Source organism: Perna viridis, chromosome 4 (assembly GCF_037379345.1).
Source record: "Perna viridis isolate PV_CMFRI_1.1 ecotype Kerala chromosome 4, ASM3737934v1, whole genome shotgun sequence".
Taxonomy (NCBI): Eukaryota; Metazoa; Mollusca; class Bivalvia; order Mytilida; family Mytilidae; genus Perna; species Perna viridis.
This window is the reverse complement of record NC_142448.1, coordinates 18,708,543-18,735,505: the sequence shown is the minus strand read 5'-3', so window position 1 is coordinate 18,735,505 and position 26,963 is coordinate 18,708,543. Positions and strand designations below refer to the sequence as shown.

The 26,963-nt window shown below is 32.4% G+C and overlaps 1 protein-coding gene across 2 annotated transcripts; it reads right to left on the bottom strand.

Annotated features, from left to right (window-relative positions):
* Positions 1-1,885: 1,885 nt before the first annotated feature.
* Positions 1,886-14,917, bottom strand: LOC148619169 (uncharacterized). Of its 2 annotated transcripts, none has more exons than XM_088578786.1 (9): positions 14,865-14,917; positions 13,265-13,858; positions 12,426-12,494; positions 11,611-11,789; positions 9,676-9,732; positions 8,998-9,138; positions 4,239-4,326; positions 2,843-2,955; positions 1,886-2,627 (listed from the first exon to the last, which is right to left on the bottom strand). In XM_088578786.1, the coding sequence occupies exons 1-9, from the start codon at positions 14,905-14,907 to the stop codon at positions 2,121-2,123; spliced, it is 1,791 nt and encodes a 596-aa protein (XP_088434912.1). In that variant the 5' UTR covers positions 14,908-14,917; the 3' UTR covers positions 1,886-2,120. The 2 variants fall into 2 exon arrangements, with proteins under 2 accessions (XP_088434912.1, XP_088434913.1); XM_088578787.1 differs by having other exon boundaries at positions 8,998-9,123.
* Between the last annotated feature and the right edge of the window lie 12,046 nt (positions 14,918-26,963).

Sequence of the window (26,963 nt, the reverse complement as noted above, 5' to 3'; positions counted from 1 at the left end):
ATAACAAAACAAAACAAAAACAAAAACCAAAACCAAAAACCAAAATGATTTTTTTTACATATTTCATTGTTTCACATTTGCAATTTTAATTAGTAAATATTATGCTTTCCAATATTAACTTTAGTAGTGAGAAAACGATTCCTGATTTGATAATCGTCTAAATTTTGTGAGCCAAATAACAGCAAATGCAAATCTTTTACAACAGGAACATCAATTTGGTTAATAGTTTCATTTCTTAAACAATGTATATATTACAATTGATTAATAATGTTCATCAGATTCGACTGCACCATAAATACTAAAAGGAGACGCCACTCAATTACAAATAAGTGTTTTTTAAAGAACTGCATTGTAATCTTAGTATTGTCTACAGCCACAGTAATGATACGAAGGGCACTTTACATTAATACGACGTAAGTAAATATTAAACATATTTAGAGAACTTGATGATTTGATTGCGAGTGGAACTGAATTCCAAAACTCAATTCTAGACGACAAAAATAATCAAAAGTTTGTATCTGTGCGTGTTCCAATAACATTTTGAGTCTAGCCAGTATTATAGGAGTGACGTTCCTGGATCATATCCGGGATCAAGTTTTGTAAATATTCCGGAGTTTCCATGTTCAGAATTATATGAAATAAAATTAACGTGATTTTTCCCTCCTTTTCGACAATTTCTCCCAACCCATCATATCGTATAGCCTGTCTAATTAAGGAGGTAGTTTTTGTACCGCAGGAGACAATTCTAGCAGCATCTAACTGCACATTTTCGAGTTGACCAACCGATGATTGGTTTTGTCAATTCCATATCACTCAAGGATAGGTCGCACGAAGGACATATATAATTTTTCCAAAGTATATCTCTCTACTAAAAGCGAAGTTCCCATATCATATTCAAACGGTTGTAAGCCTTTTTGGTAATACTATCAAAATTATCATGCCACATACCATTGCTTGACAAAATTATGTGTCTGACCTCTTTGATTAAGTGTTAGCTCATGGTAAGGGATTGGTGTACGTTTTATTTTAGTTATCGGACTTAATTCATATACATATGGCACAATTTCCTGTTTTTGGACTTGAACTTAGAAACCCATTCACACAATGCTGTGATATTGTTCATTTTATTTCTAGGTTTTTAATTTTTATTTATAATACCCTACTTAAACAAGTTCTAGGATTTATTGTAAAACACTTTATTAACACATCTGTTTGTCTGTTCATGTTATCTTTTAAAAGTCTTATTGCAAGTATTTAAGCTTTTTGACCCTTTCCTTGTAATCAAAATATAATCCCGTGTTATACATTTAAACTCGGTCAAAATTGACTGAAAAAAAAAAAAAAAAACGGACGTACATGTATCTAGTTTCGCTCTGCGAAGCAACTTATTTGAGTTATGGGAACTTTTCAAGTTTTTTGTAGATTTGTTTCACATATTGCACCATAGCATGAGAAACCCTTGCATAATTAACTTCAAACTTTATACACAAATGTTTGCTATAATCATTGTCTGATGGTCTGTATATTCTTTGTGGATAATTTTATCTTTAGTTTTAGAGTTATGAGACTTTTCCATATTTTTTAATGGTATCTGTTTTTCACATGTCACACTGTTACTCCATTACTGGGACGAGCATATCATGGAACATCATTTTATTTTGTCTTTTATTCTTTTATAGTTACGCGAAATTATTCAAAGTTTTTTCTCCTCTATTTATCTTACTATAACTACTTATTAACCACCGCATACATTTAAACTAATTCATTTTCCCCATTATTTTATTGTAATAAACTTCTTTTTCCTTACTGATCAGAATTGATTGTTTTGTTTTTCTTGTTAAATAGATAACTGCCAGTCATAGTATAGTATGCCAACAACGGAATCTGAGTTACTTCTCTTTAATAAGTTCAAAACATTTTTACTACAGCATTTCATTAACGCTAGATTTTACAGACTGATAATGCAGAAATACAAATCATGTATGAGAAATAAATTAGTAGGGGATATACGGGATGAACAAAACCACAAAAGTGTCATTATACGCGTTAAATAAAATGGGTTTTAACCAAAAAAACTAAAAATTATCCTTGCAAACTTTTTTTAACACCATATTCAATGGTCACTTTTTAAATTCGGATTTCCTCATGACGTTTCTTGCTCGTTTGCCATATATCATTCTGTATGTCTTTTCTGGAAGGACGAATTGGACCTTTCTTGGAGACACAGGTGATTGTATTGGAGTATTTTTTGGAGCTGGGGATGGTGCACTAAGAAGACTTGGTTTTTGTAAAATTGTAGACTCTGGACAGTTTGGTGCACATGTCTGAATATGTGTTGTCACTTGGTTTGTTGAAGTTGCTATCATGTATTCCTCGATATCGTCGATTTTCTGTAATTCTAAGTTCTCGTTTTTACTTTCCACTTTACACTGTTTATTACGATGGTGTATAACGTAAAGAAATCCTAAAGTGAACCCCAAAATAACGATAACACTGAGAACTTGTAGCATGGTAATGACAGTTTTATTCGCTCGATAAATGTTGGATTTTGGACTTTCATAAGGTGGGGCAATTGAAACCGTCAAGACAGCAACTTTACTGCGACCACTCGAAGATGTCTCCGTAGCCTGTGAATAGAAAATATAAGTAACATCAATTTTTTTTCATATTTGGGTTACTTTTAATATTGCAAGACCAAAGTCAAATCATGCATGTTTCAAGAAAATTTGAAAATGTTTTAACCCGAAGATTGTGGTTTAATATTATAATTGTTCTTAGATTGTAATTAAAGGTTTTGACAAAATTTTAAACAAGTTTCAATATTCAGTGTTACTTAACAAACCTGCACAATCATGACAAAATCATGAGGATCATCGGCCGTTATGTTGGATGTTTTATTCACATTCCCACTTTTGTTGTCAATCTTAAAGTATTGTTGATAATTTACTGGCTCGCCTACAATAAAAGCAAAGCAAACACATACATTCAAAGTCGCGAGAGTACGTCTTCAAAACAAGACATAGGCTTCAAGAATTATGCTTTTCAGGGAACAAAGAATAAATTGGAATACAATTGTGATGGTATACTCCAAAGACGATATCAATTAGACGTACCTAAATATTTCCAGATCAGCTGTATGAAAGCTTTTAAAATCTTGTAATAAGGCCAATATCAGATGTGCTGAAACCTACACAATCCCAAAGGGAACAATAAAAATGATTTATCATGATTTTAAAGAGGTAAAATACTTTCTTTAACAAGTCATGACCAGTTTAAATTGTAATGGAGATATCTAAAATTATACCTAAACGCAATAAACACTTCAAAGGACATTTCAAAACACATTTGTATAAACACTTAAAAAGACACCTCAAAACATATTTGTATAAAAAAGAAGGGATGCTTTGGCGAGTGCTCAGACGACGAAGTATGAATTTTTGGTGGGTTCATTAAAGCAAGTTTGCAACAACTTCAATGTTAATTCCTGCATGTCACTCCGAACTCGTACCCATATCATGTACCGAAAGTGAATTATTCGAATAAGAGTAGATCTGCAGCACTACAGCTTTAACAGCAGTAGGATAATCTAATTTGATTTAATGTATAATTTTATTTCTTATCTCTGCTAAATTTTACCGCTGTGAATCATATTTTTATTCTAAATCCCTCTGAGAGCAAATCATTATTCAGCAAGCAAAGCTATGCACCAAAAGAACCAGGAACCATTCTTCGGTGATTAAAAAATGATGAAAAAATCAAATATTAATCTGTTGAACGAAACTTGTGAAAATGATCATTAATTTCATAAAATATATAATAAAACTATAGCAATGTATAAACATTACATATGTATGTTATGGTAGTAGACATTCAGCAAAACGTCGAATGTACAGCGAAACTAATATAATATACACGTGAGTTGTATGCCCCTCGTATATATTTCAAAAGTACAAAAAGCCATTTATATTGACGTAGATCTGTACTGATTAAGTATTTTTCCATTATCGTTCGGATATGTGATAATAACAATTTAGTAGTCATAATCTTAAAACCGTCATCCTAGAAGTTCTTAAATTGCGAGTTACAATTTCTTATCTGACTTGGGATGTATCTGACACACATTTTTAATTTTTAATTCACGTGCTTTAGGGAAATATTAAAATACTAAAACGTTTCATTATTTTCATTAATTTAAAGTATATTTTCAAAACTGATTTTCAGTTTTGATTTAAACATACCGTGGATAAAGGAGTAAGAAATGATGTTGGAATTAAGGAGATCTCCATCGACTGCATGGATGGAACGAGGCGACAACGTCAAATTACCCTGGAATAATGATAATAATAAAAAAAAACTAGAACTATCCGAGGCATATCCCAAATAATGTATAGAAACCAAAGAACAAACAAAGTTGTAAGGCGACCGAGCATGAAAGTATTATAAGTATTCAAACGGAAGCTGCATATCAAATTGCAAATCGTTAAAATGAGTGTTGCTGAGAATTTTGGGACGATACTTTAATTACGAAATTATGAAAGCAACAAATAAACTGTAAACACATCATGTATAAAGTTGAGGCGCAATCAAGCCTTAAAGCTTGCACACAGTACAACCCAATATATTGTAGCTGCATACGAATTTCAAATCTTTTCCATAAGGGGTCGCTGAGGTATTTGGAACAAAAATTAAAACAACCCTTGAAGGTTTAGTCACGAGTTTTTCTATTCCATTAATCTCTAGGATGAGATGTGAGGATACTTCATAGTGTCTGTAGCGTCCTTTATCTCATGTTTTTTGGATAGATGCGATGTATACAATCCCTCTTTTCGGATCGTTTAAAGACAACATATTTGTAGTGGGAACTGAGATCATGTCTGACTAAACGATGTTCATTCTTTTGGATAAGATTAGCAATAAAATCAGCCTCATAAGAGTGAATGAATAGGTCAACGAGTAGCTGAGAACAATTTCATCTCATTGGAATGCCGAAAAAGACGTCCTCCGCACTGGGCAAATATGTTGTCGATGAAAAATTCCAGCATTTAGACAACAATCTAACATAAATGTAGATAGCTACTCAAGAAAGAAAGATAGCCAACACGGTCCACCGTGCACCCCCACTCATCAACTTTATGGTGATTTTTAGGCAAATTTATACCTCCCATTGCCAAATCAATTTGTCACCAAAGAATATTCTCGGACTCTTTTTCAGTATAAGCCTATATTTGTACCCCAAAAAGCCCAGATTTTTATGACTCAATTGTTTGAGCGTCTAAGCCTTCCTGGAATAGCATGTGAGAACAAGCTAAACACATTAAGGTATCATCGTATAGCCCAATGTTCCAGCTTTACAATGGTACCAAGAAAGTTGCAGTAACATATAGGATTTGCGGTAAAATGAAAAAAAAAATGTACCCCTACCCCGCCGAAAAAAATCGCTTAAATTGACATATTTTTCAATGTCAAACCCCCTAGAGTAATAATGCTTATGTAAAAAATGGCGAATTTCGTGGTCAGAATGTATCAAAAAATGCAAAAGATGGAATTTTCGATTTTTCGGTAAAAAGTCACATAAATTCGACCCTTCTCGACTATAACGTCTCACATTTGGTATCATTCGATAGATAATTTAATTTTCTATATACATAAACCACGAAAAAATAATTTTTAAGAAAGGATTTTCCCAAAATTTTAAAAATATTACCCCTACCCCTAGAAAACTGGTCTCAGTACCAAACAGAGTTCTCATTCAGAGCATACTGAAATGATGTACCCAACATATCTGATCAATTAAGGCGCTAAGATTTTGCTCTTGGTGTGACAATTACTATAAAATCGGAAAAATGAGAATTTTCAGAATTTCAGAATTTTCTTTTATATCACCCGATATTGTCTTTTTATTAAATTACCGTAATTTAAACAAGCTTTTTTGTGATACGGTACATTAAAATAGTGTCTTAGCTTCAAAATAAGCCTACGTAATAAATATTTGAACTTTTCCAAGTCAAGTTAGGTGGAAAATTGCCACCCCTACCCATGAAAAAAATGCCTTAACATGAACTAAAATGTTAATTTTGGCATATAAACGGTGTACAATAGTCATGTTGGGTACTACTGTTTTAATTATCGGTATCAAAATACCTTCTCACGTACTAAACCGAGATGTACCAGTTAATACAGTACAGGAAAGTACAAAAATCAAAGATAGAACGGAAATCAATCGATGTTTGAATAATACCGGTGCCAGAATTTCTCAAAATGCCAGATTGCTATACACTAAAATGATGCAACTGAAAATGATCATGGCAATTTTTATGGACAAAACCTACTAAAAACGGTGAGCAAACCTCCAATATATTCCATTTTAATTGTGTCTTGATATTTAAAACCAAAGGTTAGAAATTAACAGAAATTCATAAAAAGTACGTATAAAAGCAAAGGAGACATAAAAAAAGGAATCAAATTACTAAAACAAGAGGCTCCCAGGAGCCTGAATCGTTCACCTCGTTAAAGTTTGTCTTTCAAGGGCAATAAATTTAACAAGGAGTTGTCCTACAATTTTGACTCAAGAAGACTTTGGTAGAAGTTATGATAAGGATCATTTCAACGACTGAAAGAGTAATCAAGGGAACCAAGGTTATAGCGGTAATCAAAAGAATGCTATCAAGGGACAAAGACCAGACATAGAAAACAGACGCAAACAACAAAAAACACAAAGCAACCAAAATCATACACACAAAGCAACAAAAGCAAATGAGCAACTCTGACTCCACTAAAAACTGGAAGAACGGACCAGGGTAAGCGTCCTCTGCTTTTCTAGAAATATCTGCCGAGTTTTTCATAAAAAGTTAAGTCTGGGGTAGACGAAAGAGGAAAGGGAAACTATAACACGTTGCACAAATCAGTTTTCATGGCGCAGATGGATTTCATGATGACGACCATAAAACCTCTGTAGTAATGACTTCAATCTTGTAGCAACATAACCCAGTTCCAGAAGCCTATTTGTTAGAATTATAGCCCGATACTAAAAGTCTGCGTAGTCTCGTCAAGCTCTGGCATAACGTACGATATGAACACTCCATACGCAGGTGCTGAAGGTATGTTGCCACAGATGAAAGGTAAAATTCTGAATGAAAAGTTATCACGTATGTCGTAATGTTTGGTCAATAGTTTTCCTTTACCATTGATTTCTAAGTGTAGGTTAAGATATGAGTCTGACTTCACCATGTCTGTAGTATTTTTTTTTATCTCAAGTTCTTTGGGGTAGATGCGATTTATTCCCAAAATTAGGATTGTTTAAAGATAATACGTCATCTATATAGCGGAAACTGAGATTAAAGGATCTACTAAACGAAATTCTTTCTTTCGGATCAGATCAGCCATAATGTCAGCCTCAAAGAGTGAAGCAATAGGTCAGCAACTTTCTTTCTGTCTATAAAAGTTTTCAAGATATTGGCTGAAAACTGTGAAAAAAAAATCGTCATTTATCGTCTTTCAAGGGCAATAACTCTTACAAGGAACTACCAGACAACTTTGATCGCGGAAGACTTTTGAAGACCTTATAATAAGGGTTATTTCAGCAATTGAAAAAAATTGGCTAAACCTAACGATCTTGGAGATATATGCGAAAAACTACTGTCTGACTCTTATGTTCTATTTTTAGTAACGGCGGCCATGTTTTTCCACGGATAAAAAATCCCCACATCAGTTCTATGTAGGATACCAAAAGGAACACTCATACCAAGTTTGGTTCCAATTGGTTAAGTACTGTCAGAGGAGAAGATTTTTTAAAGAAATAATATTAAAAATAGCAAAAAAAAAAACCAAGCAAACAAACAAAAAAACGTCGAAAAAGGCCAAAATACCTAAAAAAAATCCAACATGGCTTAATAGATTGATTTGACTACAGATAGATCTCATCATTACCGTCGTCAGAATTTGGCTAAACCTAACGGTTTTGGAGATATATGTTAAAAACTACTGTCTAAACCCTATGTTCTATTTTTAGTAACGGCGGCCATGTTTTTCGGATAATCAAAAATCCCCACATCAGTTCTATGCACGATATCCCAAAGGAACATTCATACCAAAGTTTGTTTCAATTGGTTAAGTAGTGTCAGAGGAGAAGAGTTTTCAAAAATTGTTAACGACGACGACGGACACCAAGTGATAGCAATAGCTCACGTGACCTTCGACGATGTTAGTTAAAAAGGGAAACACCTAAAATAGAAAAAAAGCAATACTTAGTATAAAATTTACTTAGTCTAATAGAAATATTCGAAGAAATTTGTCAGGAAACAACCACGTTTTGTATATTTCAACAAGAGATACATATAGACAAGGGTGAGAACAACAAAAACGATAATGACAGTTGCTATCAATATTAGTACATGCGCACATGTCAGGAAAAAGCATTTGCATCGTGTTTCATTAAAAGGAATAACAAAGGTGAGTCTAATAACTCGGATAATAAAGATGGGTCTAATAGATGTTGTATGTCTAGTATACAATGACATTTATTCATCCGAGTTAAGCAGTTATATACGATAAATAACTGTGCAAGTTACTTATTCAAAATCTGGTGCGAATGGCTTACTCGAGATTGTAACAGGTCGCCTACTGGGAGTTAAAATAAATATTTAACAGCAAAACACTAGTAACAGGTTATCAAGTATCATAAAAAGACATATTTAAGTTCAGTACTTTTCATTATAAAGAAATAAAGGGTGAAATTTCCACATTAGATGTTTTACAGGTATTATCACTATTGACACCATGCGGAACTAGAGATGCTCAGTTTGTTTTAAGACTAACAACCACAACAGTATATAGTAGGAAGTATATCGTAGTTGACAATTATAAGTACCTAGGTTTTTTGTTGTTGCTACTTGTTGTATCTGTCCATAAGTTCACAAATTTAGTATGTAAACAACTAAGGTTTAAACCAATTTTAGCATGTATTAAGATTAATAATCTAGTATAATCAAATATACAAACGACAAATTCTTCTGAAGCCCCAGCAGAATACACTGGTATGACACATGTAGTTTTGTCAGCATTTTCAAATGAAGGACCGTTATCATCAATGTCTTCAACTGTTATGTTCATATATGTTGTTAAAGGCTGCAAAAAGTGTTTCTAACACCAGAAATTAAGACTGCATTTGTCATTAACAAGTGTTGAAATTCAATATTAAGCACGCCTTCATCAATAGCTATTTAATCATAGAAAAAAGTCTTTATCAAAAACGATGTTTGTAATGAACAAACAACCATTGAATTGATATCTCTATGCTTTAATTTCGAGAACTCAAAATCTCTTGACATAATGCTGATATTAAATCTTTGATTTTTAGATTACCAAAGGATGTGTCGATGTGTATATCATTTCTGTATATATAAGAATGATACCAAGAACTAATATTAGCTTAGTTACAATATGTAATGATAATTCAACAAACATATATTTTGAATCTGAAGATTTATTTATATTGAATGTATATACACATCCAAGTATCTTGGTGAGTGCACTTTAAAGCAGATCGGTAATGTAGACACTGTTATTTACTCATCGCCCCTCCCTTTTTAAATAATTTTATGTTAAAATAATTTGCTACTGTTCTGACATATAATTACAATGTAACACCTTAGGATACACTGTACAAGTCGAACTCACCATTGTTCCATGATCGCGGCATTTGATCTGAATTCTTATTATGTTTACGACTATATCCTATAAAAATAAATTAGATAAAATTATAATTCATTTATGTTTTTAACCTGGGACATTTATTATCCTTAATGTTCTTATTATTCTATATAAACAGCTGAACAGGAGACAAAAAGTTTATTATATTATACACGAACTAGCAACATAGCCCAAATTACCACGAAAACGGTAAATGCTTTGTGTGCATTTTGTCTGGAAAAATAATTCATATGACACAAAATATAGAGAAAGAAAGTCGGATTCCATAAATTAATATTTCTCACGACTACATTACTCAATATAATTACAAAAATAAGAATGCTTAAGAGTTGTAAATTTGACACCAATTTAAACCAACTTAGAAAAAGACTGGTGCATGTTTTCTTTTGAGCGTATTGTTATTCAATTCTGGGTGTAATGCAGCCAAAAGTCACCGAATAAGTAAAGTATTTATGCTTTTGGAAATGCTTTTGATTTATATTTATATTTACTAGTATGTACCCGAAACTGTATCCGATCCGATCGAAAAATGAAAGCATAAACAAGCGTCTTGTATGAGGATTGACCAAAATTTCCTCATGATTGACACGTGATATCAATCTAGACGGCCGCAATAGAGCCTTTGAGTGTTGACTTGAAATATTGGTGTTATGCAGCCTAGTTTGTGCCAATATTTCTTTTGTTGCATTTTTTTTCTTGACAAAAGAAAGTTGGCGCTCACCGGTTTACCTTTTCCTTGCTATATTACGGGAAAAAAAAACAAACAAATAAATCGCGCCCTCTTCATAATTTTTGACACATAAAGTTTCTACGAAGATAATACAAATCGAAGCCATTATTTTGTAGTTTTAGGTTACTTACCTATGTGCGATAATAACAACGAATTTGTAAAGATTAAAGGAGAACAAATTAAGTTTATAACTTTAAACTGATATTTCTGTCATTTCTACAAAGAAACAAGTTTCAAACGTAAAATTATTAAAGCCAGGGAAGAGACCAATGCTTTACAGAAAAAAGACACAAATTTTTCTACTGACTAATCATTTTTTTGAACCGCGTGTACATTTTTCGAAACTTGTTTATTAACTGTTTTAGAGATAAAAGAAATGATTTGGTAACAAACTGTTTACCTGGCGAACTGGTTGAACTAAATTAACTTAGTGCATTTAACCTGTGGTGAACTGACACTTTGTCGCGACTTAAGTAACCTTTATTCGAATATTTTTGCCGACCATTTTTGAATTACTTAACTTTTATGACGTTAGCCATGAAATAACCCTGTTAAAACACATGCTCGACTGTTACTTCGTTACTAATTCGATTCATTAGGTCTGAGCGAGACAGGTTTAAATTTAGCGTTATACTATTCACACCTGATCAAAAACATTTGGTTTATTTGGTTTATCATATCTGGCTAAACAATTTTTTATGCTACATAGTGTCTCAGGTTTTTACTTTATTTACATTAAATGAGAAAATGATAACAAAACCGTCCGTTTCTGTTCAAAATGTGAAATGTTTATCTGAATCGCCAATCTGCATTTTGTTCATGTCAATTTTAAATCTGGAAGTAAAGTGATGATTGGCGGTTGTAACCTGAATAATTAATGACATTATGTGTCAACCTAGGTTTTCCTAGTGTAGCAGACTCGATAAGAAACGCAGATTTACATTTTCTGTTCTGAATGAGTTCAAAAGAAATGTATATCATGTGGTTTGTAAATATGTGTGTATAGAAATAAAACAAGGTTTTCCAGACAATCAGTACTGTTTACACATGGATGTTTTACTGTCCACAGTTGGTAAACTCGGTTATAGCGTTTTATTGTTCACACCTTGTGAACACGATATTGTATATTGTATATCATTTGAAGATAAAATCACGTTTTCCACTGTACTCACGTGGATAAGATAAATCTGTTCTATATCTACAGCTTTGTTTAGTATTAAGTCAGTGGTATAGTTGTTTGGTGAATACAGTCTAAAGTGTCTGATCAAACTGGATGACAATTTCTCTGGGTAAATTGCACCGATGCTTATGTTGACTGAAGTACCATGCAATGTTGTAAACAATAATTTGTCTAGAATATAAGAAATTGAGATTTAACTCAATTTGCAGTAATGAAAAATGTGTGGTTGACTGGCTGGAATCATGGTTTCATATAATTGTATTTTTGCTGCATATATTGATAAACACGTAATTTAAATAACCTCATTTGAGTTTAATCAACCACCACTGATTCTATTTAAACATATGAAGCGACTATACACCCAGAGAATTGTCTCGAAATTATCAGACTACATGATAAAACTTATTTTCCCACATTTGCATCACAAATTTTCCATTTTTGCTAAACTTATAAATTTAATGACGATAGTGATAACTTCCCATTTGTGCTCTTTCCGTTGTTTATGAATTTGAATAACTGTTAATTTAGAATACTTATTCATATTACTTTATTAAGTTGACACTATCAAGACTTTCCTGTTGAAAACCTGCGTAAATGCATGTGAAGTGTATGTAGACAGTTTACCCCGTGATGTTGATAATGTAGTTATCGGTATGCTATCTGTAACCAAAGAACTATGATATGTTGAAATACATGTTATTTATATTCTGACATCCCATAACGATTTACATGAAACATAGTTAAACGCACATCACATTTAACTGTTAATAATTAAAAAACAACATGTTATAGAGTTAGATAACGTACCAAAATCGTGTTCTGTTATATGTACGCTGCTTGGAATCTGATTTATGACTTTATTACAATCAGGCTCATCTGAAACGGAATTATCACAGACAATTTTACTACTTTAACATTATTTGCCCTTCTAACAAAATTTCAAAAATCAACCGAAGTCTTTAAGAACATAAAATAATGTAACGTAGACCTTAAGCAGTTTTAAATACATGGAAAAAAAAACATCAAGGTAAATGAAAGCAATAAAAACGCTGGAAAATATAGAATTACAAACTTCACCGAAGCATCTAATGAAAAACTACTACACATGGTACATTTAGAGTATTTTGTTCACTGCTAATTGATTACAATGCTTCATCTCTTTCAATATTACTGACAAATAGTTTAAAGACTGAAACTTACTTTTCAGTTAGTAGTTACATGTACATACGTTTGGAAAAAAAAACGGTTTATCATGTTCAGTGTTTGATATCATGACAATGGTAATTGATAAAGATTATCCACTTGAAATTATATCTAATTTAGCAAAATAAAGGCATTATGTTGAAAGGAACCAATCAACGCATCTTGCTCCAAATATGTCCTCTGTGCACCGTTGATAAGTTTGTAATCGAATCATGATTAATGCATGACATTTCTGAAAGATCGTATTAAGAATTTCTAATATAAGGTTTACTAGCAAAAATCGTTAGAAGAATTTTAATAATTCTCAAGACATTCTCTTTGCATTTTGTTATTGCATTAAAAAGCTTTTACATATAATCTTGAAAATGTGATACGTTATGAACTATATCCGTGATATCTTAGTTTAGCAAGAACATTAAATTTAATTTTAATAAAATTCTTACATTTTGATAAAGTTAGCCTGTGTCCAGAGTGACGTCCCTTCGTTGTATGATAAAAAGAAGGGGAAAATATTGTTGGGAAGGCAGACGTTTGAGGTGGTCCAAGCCATTGCGACGATTGCTGTGTCGTTAAACTCGTAGAAAACAAACCGAAGTCTTTACTATGACTTCTCCCTTCTGTTGCATAAATACTAGAAGAAGTTGGGTTTATAGGCAGTGATGCTGTTGTATCCATAATTTCATAGGATTTTAAATTATTTGAACGGTGGACATAGCTTGCGTAACTTGGTGTGGTGGAAGGGGTGGACAACATTTCGCCTGTACGCAGTCTTGAAGAGTTCAAATTAGGAGCATAAGCGGTTGAATCAACCAAAACTTTTGACTTTGAATGGTCATTTAGTATCATCACTGTTTGCGTAGAAGATAAAAAACTACTTATAACCGCATACTTTGTCGATAGAATTTCATTCTTTGATGCATTCATATACAGAGTTTTCCTCGTTTCTGAATCCAGATCATGGGTATCATGACGAGTAAAATCAGAAATGACTGAATAAGATGGTGACAATGTAAGTCCCAGTGTCAGATGAAGACACGCTGTAATGTAAAAATATCAAATAAATCCATGGATAAACCTCAAAATACATAGAATTGTATTTAATTGTATTTAATTTTAATGCCGCGGATGAAAGGTTACTCCTCAGAACACCTGTACTGCATATCGACATTTTCAATATATGCTTGTTACTTTTGTATTTTATTTTCAAATGTTAGAATTTTCTGATGGAAATCAACTTCTCTGAGACATAATTTTGTACTATTTAAATTTTTGCACTCTAATCAAATTCTAAGATATGACTATAAATTATTTGAAGTTACATAAATGCTGGCTCGTGTTGTACACTAAAAAACCTGCATTTCATAGAGTGTATATGTTTTCCAGAGAAAGGGGAGGACACATTGGCGGATTTTACTAGGTCGCAAAGTATCCAAAGTATTGTATATAGCATATATTAAAACCATATTTAATCATACAGAATTTGTATCTTATTGTCGAGCTAAATACTAGTCATCATGTTTTTAAGGCTTGACTGTAAATATCGAAAGGAATATATATATATATGCATTTGAATATAGCCCTTGAGCTACATGTAGATACACATACAAAAACGAAAATGCTGGAAAATTATAAGCTTATCATCTAATTAACGAAACAATATATCAGTTCAACTACAGAAACACAAACATGCTTTCATATATAAATCATACAACAATTAATATACATTTAAAAAAATAGAAATGCAATTGAGGCAGTATATAAGATGAAAAGCAATTTGGTTTCAACAGAGTAACATTAGTTGAATGATGTGACTTAAAGTAGTATACAAAATTCTTTATAATGGAAAGGTAGTATTCAATATTGGGAAAAATATAGATATATACAAAGCAAAATAACAACAGAAATATAAATAGGTATTACATGCATCATAATGAATGTTGCAATATTTCGTTATACATGCCAAGAAATTTTCTGTATGATTGAAAAAAAAATATATTTTGTATTTTCATATTTGATTAAAAAAAGTGGTTAGCATTAACTTACCAAAATTCAGAAAAAAAGAAAGAAAACCTCTATGGGCGTCCATTAGGAAAGGCTTGAAATTTCGTTGTTATGATTTGCCAAAGAGGACACGTAAGGAGAATTTATGAGTTTGTCCGTCCAAGAAAATGAAAATAATAGGAAATTTTTGCTGCTCCAATTTAAAATGTATTCTTGGTAATGTAAATTTCTCTGATTAGAAATTACAAATATTGAAATTAAGATATAGCATCTATTTATTTACCCATGTAACCCTTCTACTTTTTAAAATTAATTACATTTTATATACAGCTCACAAGAAAACGTGATAATGTTGTTAAATCGTCAATTGAAAATTACCAACAATCAGTTAAGATTAACATTGTATTAAATAAGTACATATACTCACGATAAACAAACTTGTGTTTATTTTGGTGTGATAACAGAGTATATTTATCAAGTGAACTAGTCAAACTACACAAGGATGGTAGTGCCCATTCGGTTAATGTTTATATTTTCATACTTCGTTTATAAAATTTAATTTCTTAATTTTATTCTGATTTTATGCTGTCTGTTTGTATTGTTATATACCAGAAATGATTAACTGCAGTGGAAACTGGAGGTTTATTGCGCTATAAAACTCGGTTTAACCTATCATCAACTGATCAGTGATGGCATAATTTAAATCAAAGCTATTGTTTCATTCAGTCATTGCAACACTCCATTCTACTTTCAGTTTAGTTGACCTTTACAGAATCCTCGGGTTTTTCGCTTCGATTAATACTTTCAAAATTATTGGAGATGAAATTTGATTGACTGATCAGAAAGGTTATCAGAACAGAAAGTAAAATGGAGTGTTGTTAGATGGAGTGACTAAATGTTTAATTTGAATAAGATTGGTGATGGTAGAAAAGAGTAATCAAGGGAACCAAGGTTATAGTATCAGTCTGACCATGATAATCGATTTGTTCACCGTGTTTCAGTTTTCATTTCTACGTTCGTCTACCCCAGACGTGACTCTTAATGAGCAACTTGACGGATGCTTCTACAAAAGCAGAGGACGCTTACCCTACCGGTGCACCTGGTTTAGTCTCGCCCCGTTTGCTCATTTACTTTCTTGTGTACGTGTTGTTTTAGTTATTTCATGTTCTTTGCTGTGTGTGTCTTTTTTCTTGTATAGTCTTTATCCTTGGAATATACTCTTTTGATTATCGATCGAATTTTTGTTCCCTTGATTACCCTTAAACAGACTCTCCTTTTGCAAAGGCAATGCTGTAAGGAAGACTGTTGCTGTTGTATTGAAAACCTAATGTTACGCAATTTAGAATCGGTAATAAGTCCTTTAATGATGATATAATTATTAATATTCCATAGGCTGCTTTCATGCCTTATTTATATATACTTCCGCAAATGCCAGATGAGAAAAGTAAAGCCATAAATCTTAGATACAATTTAAAAAAACTCATATATGCATCTGAATTTCAAAGACATGGATTACAGTCACTCTTATATGATATATAAAGAAAACGTTGTATTACTTTTTAACATTTTAATTCAAAATCATTGTTTTGGTTTCTTTAGGAACTCTCTTTCCATGTAAAGACTCAGTCAACATTCTTATTCCTGTTGTTCGTAGTAAGGTTTATATCGCTGAAAAAATTTAATTTCAGATGCTGGCGCACATGTCGTTTTATTTGTCGTTGAGTATAGTTTTTATCTCTATAGTTTTTATATTATTATTTTGTGTCGTTTCGGTTTGGATTAAAATTCTAAATACATTTACTTGTCCCTTTCCATCACACACACACACACACACACACACATGGTACATAGAAACCCGTAAAATGTATTGTCCTAATAAACAATGTCTTACACTGGCAAATATTTTTCATGTGAAGTTCATGTTAATCGAGCTTCACGTGAATTCATGTGAATTTCACATGAAATTAACGTGATTTTCACGTGAAATTCACTTAACATGACTTTCATGTTATCAATTCAAGTGAATTTCATGTGAAGACTCGATTCACCTGAATTTAACGTGAAATTTATCACGAAGTTTATTTGCTCAATTCAGATGAAAATCATGTGAAATTCATTAGAAAATCACGTGAAATGATTTTTCCTGTGTATATCTACGAAAAGGGTCAAAACATTAAATCGTACCAACTAGTTTGTTTAAAACGACATACATAATTCGGAAGTGATTGTTTGAATTATAAATGCAGACGCAAAGCGGCTTATTTACAGGAAGTGTTGCATGTCTCCGTCTGTCGAGACATACCTCATAACAACATAGTGCAGGATGAAGAGAGTCATTATTTGAATAATAAATAGCTCTGACTCTTATTGTTAAAAGTCTACAATTATTATATAAATAATCATAACAAGGCCCATCTCCCACTCCAAGTTAACACCGAATAATCATATTACAACAGTATAAATACTTCCTATACTACACGTACATTTAAATTGAAACATTACAAAGGAAAACAAAACATGCATCACATTAATTAATGCATATAAAATTCAAAATAAATTTTATTTTGTTATATGCTGTCTATTCAAATTAAATTCAATCAGGTTTTGTTTGATCTTCTTTTTTTTCCTACCTATAGTTATGTATGACTTCATACCAAATTAATTAAAATTATACAGACTTGCTGTTGGATGTGTATTGTAAATGTGTATAACTTAGACCATTAAGCTCATAAAGCTATGCGAAATACCGAATGGAATTATAAACTATGAACGATTATTGAAGCTTCAATTAGAATTCGGAGTAAAAGTAAGCATATATTTTTCATTTTAACGAATCCAGAAAAAACATTCATGACAAATTATTGATTAATATTTGGTTAAACTCCGTAAACGCAGTCTTAAAAAAGACTATTTGAATGGTATAATTTACACGTCTCTGTAATAAGACAGTGAACTTAAGCTAGCTGTGCAAATAGAAATCGTTGACATCATCATTCTCGAAAGAGAAACGACAATCCGTTTATAATTTCCCTCGACATCAGATGTCAAACAACTTTAATCAGCCTGTTAAAATTCAATAGAACTGACAAAAGTCTGAACAATTGAACTAGAATTACACCCTAAATTCATTTTTTTACAATATTTCACGAAGACACTATTGGGTGTTTCATAAAGATGATAGCGATTTTTGGCACCATGCCTCAAATTTGATTATAATAATATGGTTGACTAAGTTAAAAGCAAGAAATATGAAGAGGTCAGATCCAGTAGGGTTACTTATGGCTTGTACTTCGAATCACAATACAATTTATAAGAGAACGATGGCAGTAGTAATATATTTATTGACCAATGTTTCTAGTGTAAAATGTGTAAGCCCCATACTTTGAATAAAATTTCTAACAAGTTGAATCTTCGATAAAATAAAGAAGTATAAAACATCGTGGATTATTAGATACATTTGTACGATACAGTAACGATGTACTGTGTAGGTGTTGAGTCCTTGAAGAGCAGGCACGTGTCGAGGAGCAATCTGAAACTCCCAAAAGGAAAAGTAAATAGAATATGTTTGATTGAATCATATACACATTAGATTATAAGGAGAAATCGTTTTATGATGGCTTAATTTTAACGATGCCATAGTCTCATACTACATCAAATCAGAATGATTGTGAAGGGATATATTTTGTATATAAAAAAATCTTCTCTTCCAAAGTTAGGAGGAAATTATATTTTGTTTTGTTGGCGGCTTTATAAAACTTATAAAATATAGGTATAAATGTGCCATTAATAATGTCATTGCCTTTTTATACTACTTGAGGCCTTTGTGGTTATAGCGAAATACAGATTATTTTCTATCATAATACAACTAGTGAATATATTTTAACCGAATATAAAGATATAAGATACACAATAGAACAAAAAGTAATAAAAAAAAATGAAAGTTAGCAGAGAATTATTCCTTGTTTTCGCAAGACTAATGTCTAATTCCTTCAAGCTCAGCTGCTCGCCACTTTTTCGACTAATTTATGTAAAAAAAAGAAGTTTCAGTGATCTTCCATGTGTTATTATAAATCACGTAGACATGTTCATATTGAATGTAGCATTCATTAGATATGGTAACGGTAAATTACAGGAACATCTGGCACTGAATATTCTTTCAACCATTATTAAGCTAGTCTTTTCTTTCAGACGAGTATCTAGAAATTAAAACGCTTGAATGTGTTTTATACTTCAATTTCAATATCTCTTTTGAATTCAAACTTCATAACCATGGATACAAGTTTAGTAGGAATGTTTCTTTAAATTGGAATAAAAGTAGGTTGCAGATTAAAATGGTTTTAAGAAGGACGTATTTGTGTTTTCAAAACTGAGAACTACAGGCGAAATGTTGTTTTAATGATATTGTGTATTTTCATTCTTTTGAAACTATTCCTCAATGGTATCGTGGTAGCGTGCCCCTACCCTATAGCAGAGTAACGACTGGTTAACCCAGAGTCAGAATTATGTGTCCAAGTAAATTGGAATAGCTATCGGTGACTGATGCTCATGTGATTTAGCACAATAAAGATATGACTTAATGTGTATGATTAGTACAAAGCTTTTCGATTTATCAAACATTCAAGTTCGAAATTCATCAATATAGGGCGTAAAACCTCAACCAACCAATCAATCTATTGGAAAAAAATATAGGATAATGCGTTTTATTAGGCTTTTATTATAAATAGTTATGTGAAATAGATTTTGGTTTTGTCTCTACAATTATCTTTTTTATTCTCATCAGTATGTTATTCATACAATAACATAGTACAGTGAAAATTACTTTTGACGTTAATGGTGAACACAAGAATGTCTCCATCTTACAATGTTAAACAAATAGATGAGCTATTTGTAATTTCAAACATGCTATAGGTGCATATTTATATTTTGAGTGTCCGTAGATTGATACATTTTTTACAGAATGTTACAATGTTATGAATATTTTCTGATGCTGACTCCCCGTGCAGGTCCGGGTGTTAAAAGAATAGGCCTGCAGCAGCGCTACGCTTGTCGTAAAAGGCGACTAAATAGTGCTCAGAACTCTAGCCGGGGGCTAGGGCGCTCTGCCCACAGAGCAACTGGGATGTGTGCCCCAGGAGGTGGAATGGGGTACCCCTGGCGTGTTACATGCTGGGGTTGTCAGGCTATAATACGGAAAACCTGACCGCAAACCATAGTGATGCACCGTGTTGGGAAAGATGCCACGTTCCTCGCACGTTAAAGAACCCTACTGTGGTATTCTCCCGGAGTAGGAACCATAGGGCTCCGCCACAGGAGGCTAAATTGCCCGACCCTACCCACCTCTCCCTATTTCCAGTGGCAATCAAAATTTGTCGATCCCATTGTCCTTGTGTCCCATCCTCTTTCATTTCATCATCATTTCATATTCATTTTATCATCAATTTCATGTTCATCGTCTGAATATAGCTGAAATATTGCTGCTCGGACGTTAAACCCCAACAAACAACAAACAAACAAACTGATGCTGACACGTAAATATGAATAAATCGAGAAGTACGTATATATTGTGAATTATGTGGTTGATCACTAAATTTAGTACTAACAAATACCAAAAATGACACATACAATAGAAAGATACCTGAAGTTTTAATAGGGTAATACCGTATGGCGAGTTATTTTGGCGGATGTAAAATGTTGCAATTTAAGGCTAAACGGTATATAAAAACTTATGGAGTTTTTAATTTTGGCGGATGATCAGTGGTGCACCAAGTACTTAAACCCAGAGTAAATATTTGGCGGAATTTATTTTGGTGCCTTTAGAGAGGCTGCCAAAATACGTCATTAATTAGCACCCCTCGAAAATTACTCGGTATACGGTACTTGACAATAAAACTATAAAATTCAAATTAACAACTATTTTGCTTATCTAAATTTCCAACGCAAAATACACAGTTTTATCCAATAATTTGTATAATACTTCTTCGAAGTTAATGTTCACTACATAGGATTATTAAATTGGTATGATAAATTTGTATATGCATCGTATAGGTATCTTTATCTAAATTAGGAATTAAAAATAAAAAAAAAAAAAACCATCATCAACTTTTGATATGACAAATGACAATATTTGATAAAAAATATTGATAACAGAAGAAATTGAAGAATATGTGAGTGGCAATGAAAACAAGTCACTTATTTTCTACTGATTTGAAGAATAGCTTTCTTTCAGAATCGATGAAAAGTTATTGTATTTTATCAATAACACTTATCTGTTGGCAGAGATGACTCACATGCATCCACTGCATAAAATCCCTAATGAATTTCAGGTATAATTATACTCCTATTTATGAATCAATTTATCCTTAGAAATAAAGCTGAAACATTTTAATACCCTTGCCCACTTTCAATTTCTTACCGAGGCCAAAATTAAAAACAAAACGGTTTTCAATTTTTCAAATTGATCATTTTATTTCCTAAATTTCATAAAAAATCGTAAATGGGTTTTTCCCAGTTTGCCAATTGTCTCAGCTACCCGTGGAGATACCGCATTTTAATTAAAAACTACTCTATTATATTTTAGTAACAATTGCATATTTGGTATTTACTGCATAGTTGTATTTAAATACTATTTTTCGGGTTCTGTCGATATATAATACACGATTTGAAAGACTGTGATATTTTCCTTAGAAAGTAGTATGCATTCGCATCTAGATGTTGTTCTAAACGTAAAAAAAAATTGTATATCATTCAGTTGGTGATTCTATTTTCAACATTGCGAAAACATGAAAATAGAATTCGAGTTTTTTTCTTTATTTGCTAAACCTGAGAATGAAGTTGAAACTTCAAAGTTCAAACAAATTTTGACGAAGTGCAATATAAAAAAGTTTGGCCTTTACTGAAAAAGTATCCATTATTTTTCATTTGCGACAAACCTATAATATCTGAACTGTACATTTGTTGTCCAACGGAAAAAGAGACATTGACCTTTAACCTTAACTTTATAATAGTGTCTTGACATTCCTTTCTTTATTTTCCAAACCAAATCAAAAAATAAAAAAAAAAAAAAATACATGAAAAATTAACTTGTGAAAACCATTATTAAAACGAATTCATTACACCGATTTTAAAGTATTTGAATGCACCAAACAAAAATGGGTACACTTTATTTCATTTAACAACAATGTGCTTATAAAACAACCATCAATATTCATCTTATTTTTTAACTTTTTGATTTTTCAAAACATACCAGTAATCACCTCCAAACAGAATGTGTCATTCATCTATATTAGCAGGAACAATAATTCAAAGAACATTTTGTTTATCTTCCTCAAGAGGTATACATTCTTCTTACTAAGTATCTTTCTATTTATTGTAATTAGGTTTGTTCGAAATAAAGTTACAGAAATGAGATATTTTATTAAGTACTTTAAGATTATTTTTTGATGATTATTTAATAAAGGTAACCGTCATTACTACGGTTTTCTACGAAAGCCCATTAGTGCAAGGTGTTCACTTATATTTAAGTCGTTATAACGACTTAGTATCTCGCTTAAACGACTTCGATTTAGCGAACTCATTTAAACGAGTATCTCGTTATAACGACATAGCTAACTTGTTTAAACGACTTAGTACCTCGTTTTATCGACATAGCTAACAGCATCAGTTATGTCGTTATATAAAGAGATACTAAGTCGTTTACACAAGTTAGCTAGTCGTTTAAACGAGATACGAAGTCGTTATAACGACTTAAATATAAGTGAAGACCTGGCACTAATGGGCTTTCGTAGTTTTCTTTTTTTCAAAAGCAATTTTTAAAAGCAAACAAAACTATAGGAAAACAATCCACGCTACAACAAAGTCATGTGATATAGCAAAAATAATTAAAATAAAAAAGAAGCAGTACAGTTTTGGATTGGTACAAATAATTTTCATGGAAATTTAAACCAAGGCTATAAAGGACACGAACATACTGCTTCCATTATTACTTACAATACCAGACCGCTTTTAAAAAAAAACTCAACATAAAAATTACAGAAAGGCGATATGAATATTAAAAGATGTTATGGAAAATATGACACAAAAGCTTTTATGTTAATGTTTTCCCACAGAATTTTTTGAAAAAAAAACTCGATGTTATTTTAAGGAGCGCCTCTTTACCATTACAAATATAAAGAAGGTTTCTACTGCCTGAAGGTGACAAATACATATATTTATTTCTGTTTGTTATTTGGTTTTCATTTGGATACAAAACATATTTGCTTTGTTTATGTTCCATTTAATTGATTGATGGAATTTTACTATCTTTGCGTCGTCACATGTTACATCTAAATGTAGTAATAAAAATAGATAAATATTCTAAATTGTACAAAGTATTAAGTGATGTTATCGGGTATTTTGTCTCGTAGAAGAAATAATTTATTTCAGATTCAAAGTAAATCTAGCAGAGAGAAGATGGATTTATCTAAATGTCTAATTCACAGACAGAAAGAAAGAATGTTTGCGTCAAATAGACCTTATTTGCAAAAACATAAACAATATCTTATCATCTTTATTCGATAATTTACAATGTAATATGTCTGTTTCAATTGTAGGGAACATTTCAAACAAAGAGATGTAAAAGCTTTGAAGACATCCATTTTATCAATCAAAAATGCGAAGCATGTAATTAAATTATTAGAAAATTTAGCAAACTACGTGTTTATAGACTGACGTACAATTATATTTAAAAGAATAAAAAGGAGGCATTAAGCAACGCGAAAAAATACCAGCCTGAAATTCATAGCAATTTCACTACAATAGTTTAGGAAAGTACATCATTAATTGCAAGTTTGGCAAAAAGATTAAGATTTTAGAGTGTGTAGATTTCCCACCAAGTCATGTTAATAATTGTATATTTTGGTCTAAGACAGAAAATATGCATTTGCAAGTTGGCGTATGAATGGAACCATCCAAAGATCGACTTGATATACGTCACAACAACAATCCAAGAACCCAGTTGAATGCCGAAAAAGTACCACGTCATTCTGGTCACCGGTTAACAACCAATCATATTACTTAGGTTAAGCACAACCTGATTTCAATGAATTAATGAGCTAATTACAGTCTACCCATAACTGTAAACAAATTTAAGAGTAGGGAAAACCATCTACACTCCATTAAACAAAGTTAATGTAGACGTCAGTTTGACAAATAATATACATATGGAGAATCTCGAGTTCGAAGCGGCAATCAGGATACGAACTTTTTAAAACGTTTGGGAAAAGAAATTTTTTTTATCAGAAAAAACTTCAACAAATAATACTTTATTTAATAAAAAATCAATATTTTTTGTATACACAAATATTTCAATCCAACAGTATAGCTGCTGGCGCTACTACTAGCAGGGTCTGGGTGCTTGCAGCCGTAATTGGCTGTGGTAACATACTGAATATATCATCATAGGGATTCTTTCACCATTTGAAATTGCTGTCCTAATTCTGGAGCGGAGAGCCAATTACGGAATTTTGAAATTCAAACCCTTAGCCTCCAGCAATCTTCTTGTTGGATCAATTGATTTTTACTTGTTTGACTGTTTGAAGTGTTACATGACTTGTACTACCTGTTAAAATTGTTAATAATTTTCTAGAATTTTCATTCGTTCAGATTTGATGTCACTTGGAATTTTATTATTGTAATGCTTCTGTAAAATAAACGTGTCACTGTTTATCGCAGGCTGACGTAGTGCCCTGCCTCTTCTGGTCATGAACATGTATTTATCCAGATTTGAATTGATCAAATCACCTTGTATTTGGTATTGAATGAACAGCTCGTCTTTTAGCAGATAAAAAGTTGGATAAGTCTTTCTCTTTACTTTTGTAGTTTAAATTAGCATCTGTTATTTTTCCTCAGCCGGGTGCTATCAATATTGTTTCAATTATCTGGGCCTTTACAATCTCCTTAAGCACAAAATGACCTCTTGTGGCCCTCACGTAAAGGACATGTACATCACTTTTTTTTTTTGTCTATTCCCATCAAATGATTTGCATACTTGTACTTTAGTTGATCTGCATAAATTCTAGCGCTGTCAACTTATTCTCTTCAAGTGGTGACCTTATGCTGAAAATATAAGAGAAAAAATCAAACCATCATCAAATTTGATACATGTATTTAAATTTATTCATATGTTCATACGTCAGGTCCGTCTAGTTTTTCTGTACATACAACCTAAGAGATACAAAATTACATACATGTATAAACAGTACAGTATGTATTTCCTGTATATAACATTCAAAGTATTTAAGGGTCGGCTATCACTTTTGTTGTTTCAAAAAACTCGAAGCAAGTAAAATGGAAAAGAAAAACATGAGACATCTAACAAATATACTGCCGTAAACAAGAAATCGAAAATGGACCCGAATGTATGCCTACCTCAAGCTCATCTAGCATTACTTAAGCAGGAGATTCATACATGAACTGCTCGTCCTGCTGGTCAATCGTCAATCATGTCGAAATTCTCACTACCAACACAGCATAATTTTCGTTTAAGATTATTTAGCTCTTGTCCTTTTTCTGCAGTACAGTCCAAATTTTGAGTTTGGTGTCTTAAGTTTAGCTGTAGCATTCATTATCATTAGGCGCTGTACAGTACTGGGTGAAGCTTCGAACTCTTCAAAGATGCCAACCGTAAAGAACTTCAAAGTTCTGTTATTCTTAAAGTAACGATGCATAGAATCGTCTAAGGATTTCAACCCTGATTTCACAATTTTTACTGACGTTTCCATGTTCATAACGGTATTTGATTGTTCGTGTGATTGAAAGTTCATGTATACCGGATAAGTTGAGTTCCCTTTGTTAGAGGGCATAGGTTTAGCTAAAATTTGCTTAAATTACCAATATGCATCGGTTTGGTTTGGTTTGTTGGGGTTAAACGTCTGAGCAGCAATATTTCAGCTATATTCAGACGATGAACATTAAAAAAGATGACAAAATGAACATGAAATGATGATGAAATGAAAGAGGGATGGGACACAAGGACAATGGGATCGACAAATTTTGATTGCCACTGGAAATAGGGAGAGGTGGGTAGGGTCGGGCAATTTAGCCTCCTGTGGCGGAGCCCTATGGTTCCTACTCCGGGAGAATACCACAGTAGGGTTTTTTTAACGTGCGAGGAACGTGGCATCTTTCCCAACACGGTGCACCACTATGGTTTGCGGTCAGGTTTTCCGTATTATAGCCTGACAACCCCAGCATGTAACACGCCAGGGGTACCCCATTCAACCACCTGGGGCACATATCCCAGTTGCTCTGTGCGCGGAGCGCCCTAGTCCTCGGCTAGAGTTCTGAGCACTATTTAGTCGCCTTTTACGACAAGCATTGCGCTGCTGCAGACCTATTCTTCTAACACCCGGACCTGCACGGGGCCCAATATGCATCGGATGCGTTGTAGTACTTGAATATGTAGTTATATCTCAAAATGATTTGCCAAATATTAAACGAAATTGAACTAGCTAATCAAACTATAATAACGAAAAACTTTTAACTTTACCCTACCCCAATTATACTTTACTATTAAGCGCCTAAATCCCATGTTCGAAAAACGCGGCTGTTCTGAAGAAATAATGTTACACATAAGGTAAACATAAATAAAATTTTAACGCTAAGGGGACGACCATTTGGCTCGGGGGAGGGGTTAGTAGTTTTTAAAACAAATATTCTGGCCGGCTTTGAAAAGTTGATAAACATTCTGGAAATCCAACCATGAAACAAAGGTAAAAAAATAAATATTTTGTCTACACCAAATTTTCCTACTTCAGTCCAGATACCTCATAATGCTATTGTGAATCAATTTTAATTATAATTTATATATTAAGCCGGTATATCCAATAAACCACTGCTCTCTACTACATACAGTGGCAAATTCAGAGATTTCATAAAAAGAGGGTTTAAGGGTATTATGTACTTATTTTGGTTCACATTTTGCACGCAATTAAAAAAACGCCGATACAAATGAGAGCCATACTCACGGAACCACCAAATCCACCACTGCTAAATCATTATTATTTTTATTCTCACAGTTATCCTTAATTTTGATTACAGTTCAAGTGAAATGTCGAGTCATTCTTCAGGTTGGACAAACCCGTTTGGAAGAATTTAACGAAAAAG

What these genes read in the sequence shown, in the direction of transcription:
- LOC148619169 (XM_088578786.1), bottom strand. Translation starts at nt 14,907, where the DNA reads ATGGACGCCCATAGAGGTTTTCTTTCTTTTTTTCTGAATTTTG. An exon ending in TATAACAGAACACGATTTTG is followed by an intron (nt 11,790 to 12,425) that starts GTACGTTATCTA and finishes CTTATATTCTAG; the next exon opens with ACAAATTATTGTTTACAACA. An exon ending in ATTTTGTCATGATTGTGCAG is followed by an intron (nt 2,628 to 2,842) that starts GTTTGTTAAGTA and finishes TTCTATTCACAG; the next exon opens with GCTACGGAGACATCTTCGAG.